Source organism: Pseudoliparis swirei, chromosome 15 (genome assembly GCF_029220125.1).
Source record: "Pseudoliparis swirei isolate HS2019 ecotype Mariana Trench chromosome 15, NWPU_hadal_v1, whole genome shotgun sequence".
Classification (NCBI taxonomy): domain Eukaryota; kingdom Metazoa; phylum Chordata; class Actinopteri; order Perciformes; family Liparidae; genus Pseudoliparis; species Pseudoliparis swirei.
Window position 1 is genome coordinate 7,715,273 of NC_079402.1, and position 17,129 is coordinate 7,732,401.

The 17,129-nt window shown below is 38.9% G+C and overlaps 1 protein-coding gene across 2 annotated transcripts in view; it reads right to left on the minus strand.

The window, feature by feature from the left end:
- Positions 1 to 4,605: 4,605 nt before the first annotated feature.
- cntfr (ciliary neurotrophic factor receptor) overlaps positions 4,606 to 17,129 on the minus strand; it is a 230,823-nt gene continuing 218,299 nt past the window's right edge. For both annotated transcript variants that reach the window (XM_056433004.1, XM_056433003.1), the window contains 4 exons: positions 15,242 to 15,310; positions 14,808 to 14,922; positions 7,844 to 7,970; positions 4,606 to 6,102 (listed from right to left, as the gene is read on the minus strand). In XM_056433004.1, coding sequence (XP_056288979.1) covers position 6,102; positions 7,844 to 7,970; positions 14,808 to 14,922; positions 15,242 to 15,310 — 312 coding nt within the window. In that variant the 3' untranslated portion in view covers positions 4,606 to 6,101. The remainder of the gene's footprint in view (positions 6,103 to 7,843; positions 7,971 to 14,807; positions 14,923 to 15,241; positions 15,311 to 17,129) is intronic.

Below are 17,129 nucleotides of genomic sequence, written 5' to 3' on the forward strand. Positions count from 1 at the left end.
TTTTAAAAAGTTAACAGTTCTAGGATCCAACATGGGCTTGAGACTAATATTTTATTAACCAAAGCAATACGTTGTTTTACAAAAAAAGCTGCTTACGGTTTTGTTAAGATTGTTTTTTATTACATGAATATGACAGACAGAATAATACCAATACTAAACCCTTACTGCAACAACATATAGGTTCCCGTATTTTGAATCAGGCAATCCTCAGGTTCTTAAATGGGTCTGTTCATTTGGCATGCAAAAAATTTACATTTCACCAGTCATTTAAAATAAAATTTTTATAATGTACCTATTAAGGATCCAAACATCTGTTTAATCCCTTCAAGTGGAATGACTCTATTTTCTAGAATTGAAATGAAATATAGGATTTAATTTTTCTAAATGTTTGTTCCCAAATTGTTCTGTTTCAGGAAACCTGACTCACCAAGCTTGGATGAATGGCAATTGTGTCAGTTCTCGAATAGAGTGACACGATCGTGGGAAGTCCTACAGTTTGGAGAATTAGGGCGCCATCTGTAGTGAAGCATTGTGGTTGCTAGAAACATGTTCTAGCAACCACACAAACTCTCATTTATTAGCACTGACTCACAACTCAAGTACTTCATAGACGACAGCGACACGTGTGTTCAGAAGAAAAAAGGAGAAATGTTTAGGGCCCTGGACCGTCCATTGTGATAGCGGACTTCATTAGTTTGCCAGTCACATGAGGACAGAGGAGCGTTAAAATCAATCATCCAGCACCATGGAAAGAAGTAAGAGGAACAGAGATAGAGGCTGCGTTTGAACGTTTCAGCACCAGAGACAGCGGACGTCAGCGGACATCGTCTCTGCTGCCGTCTAGTGGCCACATGCAGGATCTTTTACATTATTATTTATTTTTCTCTTAAAGTGTGACATTTTAAAATAAGTACATTAATAAATTAAACTAGGTAATTAAAGTAACACAGTTTTGAATTTAGCCGTATAAAGTTATGAACAAATTTTGTTATCTTCGATTTAGATTGAGCCACATATAATTCAATTCAATTCAATTTAGTTTATTTTGTATAGCCCATTTTCACAAATTACACATTTTCTTCAGAGTGCTTTACAATCTGTACACACAGACATCTCTGTCCCAGAACCTCGCATCGGATCAGGAAAAACTCCCAAACAACCCTTCACGGAGAAAAAAAGGGAAGAAACCTTCAGGAGAGCAACAGAGGAGGATCCCTCTCCAAGATGAACAGGTGCAATATATGCCATGTGTACAGAAGGACAGATTAGAGTTAAAACACATTCAATGAATATGACAGAGTGTATGAATAGTTGGTAGTAGGCATGGATCACGATCCAGATCTCCATGATCCATGAGGCAGATGGAGGTAGAGAGGAGTGGGCAGAGCATCAACAGGGCCGTGGCATAGTTGGTTGAAGACATATTCCACAATCCAGACCTCCGTGATCCATCAGGCAGATGGAGGTAGAGAGGAGGAGTGGGCAGAGCATCAACAGGGCCATGGCGTAGTTGGTAGTAGGCATATTCCACGATCCAGACTTCCGTGATCCATCAGGCAGATGGAGATAGAGGAGGGGTGGGCAGGGCATCAGCAGCGTCATGGCATCAGACCCAACCAGGTCCAATGGACCCTATGAAACCTGAAGGACAAGGACTCCGGAGAGAAAGCAGAGTTAATAATGTGCAATATAAGTCCAGTTCAACATCATTGCAAACTATAAACCTCAATAAACAGTAATAATCAACAGTTAAATTAACATCCAGACTGAAAATGAGCATCTTTCTATAGGTAGCTTTATGGCAGAGCTGTTGTATGATATTTTACAAGTGAACCTCATAAAGTGGCCAGTGAGTATATGTTCATATTCAAACAGAATAAGTTAAGTATTGAAAACCCACACTTCCTCATGTGTATTGCATCAACAAATATAAACTTTTGAACAGTCAAACAGTCACTGTCAAAAGCAAAACCACAAGTGTAGACAATGAGCCACGTGTTATGATGTATTTAATGCAAACGTATATGTATATATGCATGGCTTTAAAACCGAATAAATTGCTAACAGGAATAAGGACAAGAAGACGAAGAAAAGCATGTAGAAAAAGAGTGTGATTGAGAATTTTAAATACAACTAGCATGGAAAGGGAGTTAAAGCACAGTGAGACACACAAGAATTGTAAAACAGAGAGATAAGAAGTCTTGGAGCAAAGATAGAGAGGCAGCCAGTTGAGTGTTTAAAGAGGAGAGAAGGGTAGGAAAGATTGTGTTATTCATCCAGTTATCAGTGAAAGGTCAAGCTATTCATTAGAGCAGACCGAGGCTGTGGGAACTGACAGGCTTTGAATGGTATACACACACACACGCACGCACATGCACACGCACACACACACACGTTAATGGCATATTTAAATTGCATTTAATTAAAATAAGGTTTGAAATATCAGCTAAATGGTTCTATTATTATATTTGATCTGACTGTTTTCAACAGAAAAGAACAACAAGGACAATATAAGACATGTCCTCACCAGTTTTATGCCAATGTGTTCTCTTAACCCTCCTTGTTAGCTCCTTGTTTATATGAAGAGGGTTCACATCGGAATAAGCAAGGGAAAAGGGAGAGGAAGGAAAGACTAATGAACGGCAGCAGATAACACACACATACACACACACACACACACACACCCAAACACACACATACACACACATACACACACACACACACACACACACACACACACACACACACACACACACACACACACACACACACACACACACACACAGAGGACTCTGTTAGATGGTGTATTGATTTCTCCTCGGTTGCACGTCGGCCTGCCAGAACTTGTCAGAATATTGAAAGAAAGAGAGCGCGAGAGAGGCAAGAGAAACAGTGAGAAAGATTAAAGAGAGTGAGAGCTAAAGGTCAAGAGCAGAGTTTTGGCCAACCAAATCCTTATTTGTCCTTATTTTCTTGTTGAATTTATCCCTCTGAATGTGGAACTTATTTGGGAAAGAAAATGAAGGGTAGAAATACTGTCGTAACAGTCCATATGTTATCATAACCTCTAGAAATGGAGACTAAAGTCATAATACATATAAATTATAGGGCTACTTTAAGGTTAGGGAAAGATCATTACATTTCCAAGAGGTATAAACATGTCCTTAGGTTGGGACACAAACATGAAGACTGTAAAAAAAGAACAGAGAAGCGTTCATTCGGCTGTCACCACCTGCTCGTATTTTAATTGTGTTTGACAAACACGATTTCCCTCAAAGCTGGTTGTCAGTAGGTGAAAAATGTCTTCAAGCATTTCTCTCTGTACGGACCTGAGAAGGAGAACAATGCGGGGAAATTGGTTGAGCAGCAGAATGAGTTTTTTTTTAAACATTACATTACATTTTTCTTTTTTCGTAGGAGCAGACTGACTAACCTTTTCAATACAAGACCATGTGATTTTATTTTTTTTAGTTGCTCCAAATTGTTGTTACACTGATCAAGTGACTTTGATCTCTTTCCTTTTTGAATGCACTTTTGGAACAACAATGAACAAGAAACACGAACAGATGGACTGTGCCGTACGTGATGGCTGCTGTGTTGCGAGCTCCCGGATTTTGTAGTAGTTTTTTGTTATTTATTCTTCTTATTGCGAATACTTTCTTCTTTTTTTTGTGGATATTGTATAGTTTATTCCCATTCTTATTCTTTTTTTAGTCTGCTACTGCTGTCGGGTGTTTTGCACATAAGAATTTCACAAACCGATTATACTTGTATAAAAGGGGATGTGACAATAAAAACTTGAAACTTGAAACTTGAAACTTGTACAGGAGTTTGTTTTTAAAGTAACTTCATTCTTAGACATGCTGGGGCTCCATTGATGATAAAGTCGGTCTGTAGATCAGTTCAGATATTTATAGCCCCATGATGAAACCTGCAGCTCTCGCCTTTTCTCGAGCCCCAGCATCTGTTTGACGTTCTGTGTCGTAATTGAAATATCCATCTTGCTGGATTGACATGAAGCTTGATGCAGACCGCTGATGTTCCCAGGAGGATGAATTATGACGAGACTAACCCTGTGACTTTACCGCTAACACTATAATCATGTCCACATTTTGATTAAGCCAATACTTGATCTATGACTACATACTAACACAACTCATTGTATTTCCAGTGCCTCCTAAGCTGTACTTTGTGTTTAGTGCTAATAAGCAAATACTAGCATGTTCACACCCTAAACTAGCATGTAGAGCTTTTCATTGGGAAACTAGCTTCAACACATCTTCTTATGAAGGCAGTGTAAGTCACTCAAATCAGTGTCTTTCACAGTTAGCATCTGTCTGTGAAATGTAATATAATAAAATATCAAGTGTCAAGAATAAAACAAACAATGGGAGTAAAGATATGCACACAGAATCTGTTAATATGGTTTTACCATCAAGCCAAAGTGAGAAAAAAACATTCTCTGCAAGGTCACAAGTTTGGAAAACTAGAAAATAAAAAATGATAAAATGCATCTGTATCACCTGGTCAGAGCAGCAAGAATAACGGCCCTGATGTTTTCTCACTGTATCAGTTCCAAAGGACGAAATGAATATGAGGCCAGTGTGTCATTATTCATTGTGAAATGGTCACATTTAATGGTTGAAACCTGTCATTGTATATACATCTATAAAAAAGACCCCAGGTACAGGTTACGACATTCTACTGCTAATACATACATTATTATTATTAAATAATAAACTTTGTGTTCAATGTTAAAGTTACATATCATAGTTTACAAAATATGAGAAAGGAGAATTAAGCCATTATGAATGTCTGAAAGAAAAAAACTAAAATCCTATATGTGTGTTTGTATTATTTGTCCATAAGATAAAAAAATACAATAGAACACATCAATATTCCTTTGAATAACATAATATTAACTGGTGATATTGGCTATTGAAATGTAAACTGCAAAAAGACAAAACAAAATTATGTTTGTAAAGGCGTCAGAATTCTGTAAGCAAACTGTTTTGTGTTATTTTATTTTACAGCACAGAGCAGAATTGAAAAACAACACAGCTCGTTTCAATGTTTCAATAACCAACTTCATCGATGTCGAACAAATGGGTGGGCAAAGACCTGTTCAGTCTCAAATCCACTTTATTTTATATTTTTTTACAATCCAGGTCCTTTACCAGTCATTGAAAGTAGAGTGTAAAGCTAATGGTCTAAATAGGCCAGACTATTAGTCTAGTCCTCATATCGAATACAACAACTCGCTCCGTCAGTTGGATTCAGAGTCTGATTGAGTATTTGATAAATGGTATGTTTACACATATGGGAGCTCGTCCCAAGTTTCATGTGTGTACTGTTTGAGTTGGTAATCAATTTGGTGTTGTGTACACGCCCAAATAACTTTCCGGGCGTTTTGACCCACGAGGCAGAAACGAGCATCAGGGAGCTCAGTGAATTTTTTGGGAACTGTTTTGTTTTGGGGGGTGAAGTTGAGTCTTTGGCATGATGATTTAGCTGTATGAGGACTGCTACGGTTACTATACACACAAAGACACACACACATATCTTATGCATGTGTGTGTGTTTGTCTGTACAGTGCTGCAATTTCAGAAGAAAGTGAAAATTAATTAATAATCAATAATAAAAAAAAGGACAAAAAGGTAATGGGGAGATTTTTTTATGTCATTGGAATAGTTGATTTTCTTGCTCTGAAGAGGAGATTCCCAAACCAAACTGTTGTCTACCAAACCAAGTCTGCTGTGGCCAACCAAAGCCACAAGGGGGTAATATAAGACTGTTTATGCTGATATCGCTGCTGCTGTTGGGGTTGTTGCTGCTCCGGTTGCTATTGTTGTTGACGGAGCCGCTTTCAAAAGCTCCTCTGAAGAATTTTTTCGTCTCCATTTATCAAAAATGCTGAATGGTATAATCATCGTCAAGTTTCATGTCTAAGTAATCTCGGTGAGTAACTGAATGATGGACAGAAATGAGCAATGCACTGTATCCTGGAAACATGTGCAAAATAGAAAAAAGACCGGTCTCCTCCTCCTTCTCCTCCTACTCTTCTTCCTCCTCCTAGTCCCTTCAGGAATAAGACAATTAAATCTGGAAAGAAAAAGGACACAAGCATAAATTAGGCATCACAAGCTGCACCTCAACAAACAACGGACTTGTCTATTTGGTTGGTTTGGTTTTAGGCGTATCGTGTTGTGATTTGCCATTCATTAGATACTAGTTATACTGGTATACGTCTGGTTGTGTACAATCTTCGGTCATTAACTTTTTACCAAAGTAAAAGTATCAGTTCCCAACCACGGGTCATCTCAAGGTTAACTGACGTGCCAGATGGTTTGTTACACAGAACCATCTGAGAAGCCAACGTCGGAAGCTATTCGGAAAAGGGTAGGAACTGTCAAAAGATATACTTGGCAGGTGGTTGGATGAACTATACTTCAATCAAACTCTTACCGAAGCGAGACAGGAGAAGAGCAAAATCACTTAAAAAATGAAGAAAAAAAAGAAACCTTCACGGTTCTTATTCTTTCAATGAACAAATACTCTCTAGTTGTGATAGAACTGATGCTATTGCAGCATCTACGCTGACCTCATCAGGTGCCGCCATTGTTGTTTAGAACAAAGAGTCCGCTCTCTGTGTCGTCTCGCCACATATAAACCGTGGCCCTAACTGCCAGCCCTCCTCACAGGATGCCGATCGGTTCAAACACAAATAAATTACTTGAAGCTGAACATTTTATCTTTTTGGGCCTTAAAAAGTTATAGATATATTAAATCATGTAAGTCGTTTGTCTAGAGGGGATATGCCATTTTGGTGAACCAGTGGTATACTCCTCAACTGTGCATTGTATTTCATTGTAATATATAAATTAAAAAAAATTAATACAAAATCTTAATCTAAATGTAGATGTGAGATAAATGCAATGGAGAAAAACAACATACTATTTCCCTCTCTACCGCACTGAATCAGAAATATAAACAAGCATTGATCTGAGCAACTATGGGTCAGTGGGTAGCAGGTCTGTCTTTCAATCAGGGGGTTGGAGGTACAATCCCCGCCCTAGTCGATGTGTCCTTGAGCAAGACACTTAACCCTGAATTGCTCCCTGTAGCCGCGTCTACGGTGTATGAATGTAAAAGCATTGTAAATTGCTTTGGATAAAAGCATCAGCTAAATGACATGTAATGTAATCTGTAGTCCCAAACTGTCATTCATGATCTGAAGAGCACAGAAAAGATTCCCAGGGTCTGTTCTGTGTTCATAGCTGTCGTAGAGTGGGCAATAGGATGACCAAGAATGTGCCTTTGCATATTCATCCAACGAAACCCAGCTGGTTAAAATGAGCTGCAGGTGTTCACTTAGAGATGTCATGTTTAATGTCATTTGGTTAAAGTGTTGTTATAGTGTTGCTATTTGGCTATTTATTTATTTATTGGTGGAAAACCATAACAAGTTTGCGTATTTTAACATGAATTGTTGAACATCGACATCATCGGCAGGAGACTATTACGAGATGATTTATAGAGAAATGGGACAGCCTTGCATTGAATTTGACCTCAATCGCTTCAGGGGCTCTGCAGAAAAAATATGAAGAAAAACGTCCTGCTGGGTCATAAAACAAACTTGCCCAATCGGTGTTGCTCTCGTTCTATTAAACGAGCCCCTGCCATCAATAGACATGCATGGACTTGCCAATATGTGACTGAATGACTAAATTGATGAATTCAAAGACGAGGGGTTTGTAGACTCATTTACAAGAAGTGTGTGTGTGTGTGTGTGTGTGTGTGTGCGTGTGCTTAGGTGTGTTTGTGTGTGTGTGTGTTTGCTCACCACATGAAAAGCAGCAGCATTCCTAACAGCAAAGGGGAGAAAAATGTGAGGAGTCCGGCAGCTCTGCCCACTGGAGGTTCAGCCTTTTGTGGTGCATTGGAGGATGGTATGGGGGAGGTCTTAGTCTCTGGAAAGTAATCAGAAAACACAATAAACCTTCCTGAGCATATTTTACGGAACCTCCTCTGAATCCCTAAGTCTTTTTCTTTTTCTGTGTTCATACCCAATCATTTGTTTCCGAAGGTGCAAAATACTCAATATGTCATATTGATGAATGGACACTGAAGAGCACTCATCATACCAGGAAGAACCAAACAGAAAGGAAAATACAGTGCAGAGTGGAATCAATTCTAATCTGCAAGCGCAGTCAATATAGGACTTGTCAAAGCAGTTATGAAGTGAATTGGACAAAGAAGAAAACAATCTCATTCACACTAAAGCCACAGGGAAAAGGAGATAGAGAGAAGGACAGAGACAGAGCAAGAAAAGAAAAATATGGAGACAGAAATAAGAGAAAGAGAGAATGATCTCTGCGGTAAATGAGACAGTGAACAGAGCAGGAGAGGTATAAACAAAAAAAAGAAGGGTAATCTGCATTAATATACTGCTGATAATAGTTGGTCAAATACACACTTTGAAAACACACAGACGTATATATATTTAACAGAGTATAACCAGAGCTCTTGACCATCTCAAATTCCATGGAAGTAATTTCTGCATGAATTGACCCTTAAAAGCAATAGCCGTTATGTCCTGGTAAAATTTCAGAACAGTCTATCAATGAAAACTAAATAATAATAATAATAATAATAATAATAATAATAATAATATTAATTTAAAAGAAAATGAAAAGAAACCTTTGCCACATTCAGCTAAATATGGTTATGTTAAAGTGCATGGGGCAGGTTTTTAACGCCTTGTGGCAAACATAAATTTGCTGAAAGTGACCACGTGATTATACTAATTTAGCGCTTGGTTTTTACATAATTTGACAATTAAAAATATCCCAGTTAAATGTTTCATAAAACGGGGACAAGGAGCACAATATATCTCAATTGTTTGTAGCTGAGTCTTGAACCCAGTGCATTTTTTTTTACTGGAGAGAGAATATGATTTCCCTCTCCTTCGAATTAATGACTGTTGTGTAGTATTGTGTTGGGAGTCAGCAAGAAGCAGCCAGGTGTAAAAGAGAGAGAGAGAGAGAGAGAGAGAGAGAGCGAGAGAGAACTCGGACACATTAACCATGTTCAGCAGCTCTGTGTAATACGTTCCTGCCTGCTACACAACATTTTGCTTTGGAGTGGTTGAGGAAATACAAATTATGCAGACATAATGTGATGGCATCGAGGATAGACAAGACAAGGTAGTCGGGACAGGGAGACAAGGCAATGATGTGAGGAGGAGATGGATGAACAAAAGTGGGGTAGAGAAAAAGGTGAAGAGAGGGAGCGGAGCAGGCAGGAGGAGAAGTGAGGGGGAGATCTGAAAAATAAAGAGAAAACCAGAAGGATGGAAGGGAAGATAATTAGCTTAAGTTGTCTTAAGGGAATGTTGAAGGCTAAGGCTTTTGGATATTCAAATGTTAATATGATTATAAGACAATCAGCCTCTGTAGTCATCCATTGGAGCTTGTCATGTCAATGGAGACTTCTCGACAGATTAAAGCGAAGCACGAGGAGCCAATGTTGTTAGTTCAAGGTTTTCTACTCACAAACACAGGACAGAAGTCCCTGCATAAATAATACTGTAGGCATATCTTATTTATGGCTATAAAATGTTTTGCTGTATGCCCATGAGCCTGCTGTATGAAGAAGGCGCCAATCAGAGTTTTACAAAACAAAACTGAATTAAACAAGAAAATGGAGGCGGTGATGCCACATTCATCCAAAATCGACCTTTGCTCCAAAAGGTTAGTTGATTTAACTGGCAATTATTCTCAGATTTCCTACACTTCAGCTTTGTTGGTGCACACAGTTTAGGATCAATTATTTTCTATCCAAATACACTTTGGGAGTTCTAGGCTTGTAACCTTTTTAAGATTTATTTATGTTTTATGAAACAACTGGTATTTTCTAACTCAGACACTAACATTTTATACTGCTAGTTCTTTTTCCTGTCCATTACAACCTCTGAAGTGCTCTAACTATGTCGATCGCCGACACTGTTTACAAAGTCACTGACTGTTGATTGATCTTTACTTCCAGAACCCTGAACGCATGGAAGCACACCTTCCGTCTCAAGTCTCTCTGTCACCTTGAAGGCATAATAATGTCGTAGTAATAAGTAGTGGTGTTCCTATGAAGTGGAGGGAGCACTTTAAAGAACTTCTGCATTTGCTTTAACAATTAGCTGTGCTTTCTGCATAGTAAGCAGAAACTCGTTAAGCGTGTATAAATAGATCGAGACATGATATTAGAGGTGATATCTAGTCTTGCGTGTTTGGTACTTGACAGTGTCCGGTTTCTGTCTCACAGAGAGGGCGAGGCAGACACTTATATCTTAGATGGTTGCAGCACTAAGAATGGTTGCAAATTTTTAAAGCTTTGACTGTATCTTCTTTTTACTTTGTGGAAAGCGGTCGCTGAGTGATCGTCCAAAAACCGAGAAAAACTAGCAACAAAAAGAAAGAAAGGAGGAGGAAGAGGTGGAGGTAGAAAACAGGTGGCAGACATTAGACCGGAGAAAGACAGAAAGGTAAATGGAGAAAGCGCAACTGTGGTTTTTAGATTGTGAGCTACACAATCAATAAGTCACAAGAAGTCATTTCATTTTCTATTCGACGGAGCAGCCAATTGCTCAGTGTGAAGATGTTAACAAGCTGGCCAGCTGAAAAAATAGTTTGTCCAGTTGTGTACAGAAAATAAGATATTGTCCTTGATTCCCTACTGATGGGATTCTAATTAATATGCAATTTTAAAGAGTGTAAACTGAATAAGTAGTTGTTAGATAAATACAAAAAGTGTGATAGTCCTGTCTGGATTTATGTATACCCTTTTCTTCATGCAAAAATTCCAAATCAGCATAACAAGTTGTGTACCTACTGTTTCTTACTTCAAAACTGCACTTATTTTAAACACCAGAGGATGGCAATAAAAAAAAAAAAAAACGGGGGCAAGTTTTGATGGGAATGACAACTAAACCCTGTAGTTGCTTTATTGATATGAACAAAGCGGTTACAACATATCTAATCAGTCGTCCACAAGTAACATCTGTAAAGAAGGTGGCAAAAGGCCAGAAATAGAGATAGGAAAAAAGGTGAGGGGATGCAAGATAAGAGTGGGAGAGAGTTGAGTGATCAATAGATAGAGAAGTGAGAGGAACAGAGAAAGAAAAAGACTGAAAGAGAGACCAGGAAGAAGAAGAGACAATAGAGGAGAGGGGAAAGAGAGAACAAGTCGAGGAGAGAGGGAAGGGAAGCAGAGAAGCTGCAGCCGGATAAGAGAAGGCATGAGGAGAATCCCAATAACCTACTGTTCTTTACTCAAGAACAAGAATAATACACTATACTGAGTCAGTGTTTATGTGTGGGTGTGCGTGTGTGTCCTCTAGATGTTATAAAAGGAAGGTAATACTGTGTAATACTTATATGTGTGTGTGAGGGACTGTGATATTATGCTGCATGTTTCTATGTGAGCTGTTTAGCATGGTTTTGTGTATTTAAGGCATGTGTAAGCACATTCAGTGTTGACTGTGATGATTTGTGTGCAATGCTGCTTATGACCCACAGAAGTCACTGTTGGACCATAAAAGTGTCGAAAAAACGTCAACAGGAAAGAAAGAGAGAAAGACAGGTAGACAGACTCAATCTTTTTCAAATTGGGTTCATAATTCCAGTAAGTCACAGCTTTAGGATATTAATTCTCTTCTTTGCCTTTCTACTTTATGTATGTCTGATAAATAAAGCTTGCTCAAGTGAATTGATCAATAAGTTGACATGCATTGGTATGGGTTTGGAGTTAAGACTTTATATTTTACACTTTAATAAAGGCCTGCTTTGAAAGGAAATCAAATAAATTCATAAAGAGCATTTAAAATAAAGCCACAGACTGAATTAATTCAAGCAACACTTAGTACATCTTTGGAGCAGAAAATACGCTTTGAGTGACAGAAGCAAATAATTGTCTGCCCTGGTGGTGCATTTTAGTCAAAGGGACACACCGAATATCATAATCTGCAGTAAATTTCATCTTAAATGATCATTTATAATGCATAAATAGAAAGAAAAAAAAAGAAAGTGATCTGAGGGTGTATTATGGACGTGAGCTTTTTTAAAAAGATGGCAGTGTTTCCCTGAGGCCTTGTTCGGTCGCTCAGGTTGATGTGTGTCAATTTGTCTGGAGGCTGCCGGATCTTGTGGGCTTAAGCTGCGATAAAAGTTCAAGGCTATCAAACGCTAACGATGTCCTCAATTTAATGATAAAGAAAGTTATTAACCAAACTTAATTTCATACATAACTGGCTCAGGGAACTTATTGCGTGACAGCCCAGGGCACAAAGAACAATGTTGGAAGCATTATAGGAATACTATATTACCATCATATTAATTTCCTCAGCTGATGGACTACACTACTGACAAAAAACAAACAGCATAATGGAAAAAAAGTAAACTATTGTGATATTTCGCAGCCACACACTATTTCCTTCGTCACTCTATGTTTCCAATTCTCTCTTTGAACTGGTCAAATTTACACTTGCATGATTGGGGAATGAAAAAGTGTATAATTAATTATTCATAACTGTCGGACACTTATTTGCATTTAGCCTCTTTCTCATCTTAATTCTATCCTTCTAACGCAAACCTTTTAGCCACATTAGCAGTCAGCAGGGGTCCACCACTTATGTCCTGATATCACAACAAATATTGGATAGGTTGCCATTCCAATTTTGTACAGGCGTTCATGGTGCCCAGAGGATGACCCCTATTGACTTTACTCATTGCTTTTCCTCCAACACCACCAGTATTTAAACATTTTCACTTCAAATGTGGAATACGAAATGGAGTGGCACTACATTTTGGACAAACATGTATAGTTTCAAGATCCTCATGTTTTGGTAATCTTTTGACTTTTTTCCTCTTGTGCCACGGTGAGGTTGGCATTTGTGGTTTTGAGTGAAATGTTTCAATAGATGCATTTTTATGAGATTTGGTAAACAAATTCATGTCCCCCACAGGAGGAATAGTAAGCACTTTGGTGATCCTCCAACTTTATAGATCGCACCATCATCAGGTCAACATTTTCAATCATCAATATTTTGCTGTATAACCAAATATTTTCATTCATCAATGTAAATCTGCTCCATCAGTTTGAGCCAGTCAGACATTTAAATGTGTTCTTACTGACAGAGAGTGTCTTTTTTGGCAGTGTGGATTAGATAGTAAAATCTAAAGACGTTTTGCCTTTAATTGGTAGCTCTCTATTAGATAACCGAAGTAATTTTACTCGGCCCTGAGCACCTCAGAGATCAATTATCTGGTGATGTGCTTTCTGTAGACGGCATTGCCCTAGAATCCAACACCACTGGAAAGAATCTTGGCGTTATCTTTGATCGGGACTTGTCCTTTAACTCCCACGTAAAGCAAATCTCAAGGACTGCATTCTTTCATATTCGTAATATTAAAAAAATCATGCACATCTTGTCTCAAAAAGATGCAGAAAAATTGGTTCACGCGTTCGTTACTTCGAGACTGGATTACTGCAACTCCTTATTATCAGGCTGCTCTAATAAGTCTCTTAGGTCCCTCCAGTTGATCCAGAATGCTGCAGCTCATATTCTCACTAAAACTAAGAAAAGAGATCACATCACTCCTGCACTAGCTGCTCTGCACTGGCTCCCCGTAAAATCAAGAATCACTTTTAAAATTATTCTCTTAACGTACAAAGCCTTGATTGGTGATGCACCATCATATCTTAAGGAGCTTGTAGTACCATATTGCCCCACTAGAGAGGTGCGCTCACTAAATGCGGGACTACTTGTAGTTCCTAGAGTCTTAAAAAGTAGAATGGGAGCCAGAGCCTTTAGTTATCAAGCTCCTCTTTTATGGAACCAGCTTCCAATTTCAGTCCGAGAGGCAGACACAGTCACCTTATTTAAGAGTAGACTTAAGACCTTCCTCTTTGACAGAGCTTATAGTTAGGGCTGAATCAGGTTCACCTGGTCCAGCCCCTTGATATGCTGCTATAGGCTTATAGCTGCTGGGGGACGTTTTAGGATGCACTGAGCACCTATCTCCTCTTTTTTCTCTCCTTGGGGATGCATTTTCATCTCTCAATCACACGTTACTAACTCTGCTTTCTCCCCGGAGTCCTTGTGACTTCACGTCTCATAGGGTCATCGGACCCTATGAGACGGCATAGATCCTATCTGCCTGATGGATCATCGAGGTCTGGGTCGTGGAATTCCTGCTACCGACTACGCCACTGCCCTGTTGAGACTCCGCCCACTGTTGAGACTCCGCCCACTCCTCCTCTCTACCTCCATCTGCCTGATGGATCGTGGAGGTCTCCATCGTGGAATATGCCTACTATGAACTATTCATACACTCTGTCACATTCATTGAATGTATTTTAACTCTAAATCTGTCCTTCTGTACACATTACATCGATTGCACCTGTCCATCCTGGAGAGGGATCCTCCTCTGTTGCTCTCCTGAAGGTTTCTTCCCCTTTTTCCCCCCTGAAGGGTTATTTGGGAGTTTTTCCTGATCCGATGTGAGGTTTTGGGGCAGGGATGTCGATGTGTACAGATTGTAAAGCACTCCGAGACAAATTTGTAATTTGTGAAATTGGGCTATACAAATAAACTGAATTGAATTGAATAGTGTTTTCAGAAACTAAATGTTCAGCTCAGAGAGTACAGTGACAACACTGTTCATTTCCTAAAGGCCACATAGACAGCTGACTTAAGTCACTGACTTTGAAAGTGATCGATAGGTAGGAATAAAAGGAACTTGGCTGTAATCTACCAGTAGAAAAGTCCACTTCGGTTGTGGAAGTAATTTGCTCTTCAATCCAGGGTGTGGCGTGGACAGCAACGCTCCAGTCACTCCATGTTCCAATCTCTGTGTCCTTGGCAGCCACCTTTTGAACACAAGCACAGTATCCAGCAAATCAGAAGCATTCATTTATAAGCTTAAATATAATTTGAAGTATAGACCAATATATATTGATGTATATCAGTCTATCAGTATATGTAAATAAGTATGTATATATGTATTTATATGGGTAAACAGTACAAACAGTATATACAGTATATATATATATATGTATTTCTTTACTATATATAAATACATTTATAGGTATATAATTATATTTTATATGTTTTTGATGGATCCAATTGTTTCTGATGGTGGATCGTTTTGGGTCCTAAATGATCAGGTAAAATGGTCAGACAAGTTACCTGGATGATGTATTCCTTCCCAGCATAGGCATCGGTGATGGTGTGGGAAGTGCTGTCAGATAGCTCCACCTAAACCACCAAAAAGAAGACAGCAATTGGTCAGTTTGGAGAAGTGACGACCAGCCCATGGGTGGGGTGTGTTTATTGAGTTAAAGTCTATTTTATTTTTGAAGTCCATTCATATAGTAGTGAAGTAAACAGATGTATACATATATACCTTCTGTCTGAAAGGATTATACAACCCTCACGATACCAAATGTTCCAACATGATGAATCATAAACATCAGCTACAAAAGGCAGTATGAGGTAACAAGTAACTTTGGTCAGAAAGTCATACATTCCACCCATTGGTCTTTCCATTATGTGCAAAGTAAAGCAATCCTGGCCTGACCCTTTAATGTTTAATGACGTGTAGATTCAGCTGTGCAATACAGTACACAACTTTTACTCACTGCTTATTTATTCCTACCAGACCTTCTTTCATTATTATTCTGTGTATAGGTCAATGTTGTTGCAGTGTTTTACATGTGCCTGCTGAGTTGATTGAACCTTGATGCCCCCGCAGCCTCCACACACACATACTAACAGTCAGACACACTTGCAAAATACCAGTGGCATAATTGACAATTATCCCAGAAAGCTCTGGCATCAATACCCCATAATTGTATAACACAATGTAATGCATGCCAACATTTGCAAGCCTTTTGTGCACACTTTAATTTGCAGAGCGCAAAAGAGAATGAACAAAACGTTTGAACCATGGGAGTGTATGAGAGGATGATTTGCTGCCTCTATAATTCCCGGTTACACACACACACACACACACACACACACACACACACACACACACACACACACACACACACACACACACACACACACACACACACACACACACACACACACACACACACACTCTTTTTTGGAATCACTTTTTATTGTGTCGGCCTGCAGTATATTATATACACAAACAGGTGATTGATCGTGGTCATCTCTATAATGTTGGATTGTTGGTGCACATCTAGCTCTATCCATCCTCTGAATTTATCTTCGTGGGGATGTTTATATTCTCATGCCAGTAACGGTGAATGACATTTGGTTGCATGTTATAAACAATCACTTCTATGTAAAAATGTACATTTATGTACCTTCAAATTTGATTTATCTGATGGACAATTTTAGAGATAATTTATCTCAGATTATCGCGATGACGCTCACTAAATCAGTTGATAGTGAGTGTTCATATGTTACGATGCAGAAATGATAAACGGGATGGCCAAAACTAGTAAAAACAAGACCAAAGTTATAATAAAACAGAGCTGTCCTTTTAAGTGTTCTTGACATCCTCCGGCGCCTCTCAGAAGAGTCTTTGATTTGATCACACAGCATTTTTTGCCAACCACAAGCCGTAACCTAGCCTCCGATTGGAGTTTCCTTTTCAGTTCTTCAGGATGTGCAAATCTGGAGTTAATCGGACAAATATCCCTCCGTACATCCCCAGCGTCTGTGCCTCCTCTGTCTTCCTGTAATCTGTTTCTCATCGCTCACCCTCTCTGTAAAGTTGACCTTTCTGTTTTCAACTTTGCCTTCACAGCCTCTCTCTCTCAGCTCTGACTCTTTATCCCTCGCCCCACTCTCCCTCGATTTGGAAAGAAGTTCAGGCTTTATCTGCCAAACCGAGCGCTACATTTATAGGCTTAATTTAATTTGTGGAAAGCAATAGTAGTCCAAGCACGTTTGCGTGTGACTTAAGTGCTGTGTGTGTGTGTATGTGTGGATAGACTTCATGTATGCATTAACAGACGCCTTAAAGGTTTCAAACTTGCGCTGGTTATGTGTCGTCCAACCAGTGTATCGAACCATATCTTTTATCAGCATTCCTTCCTGA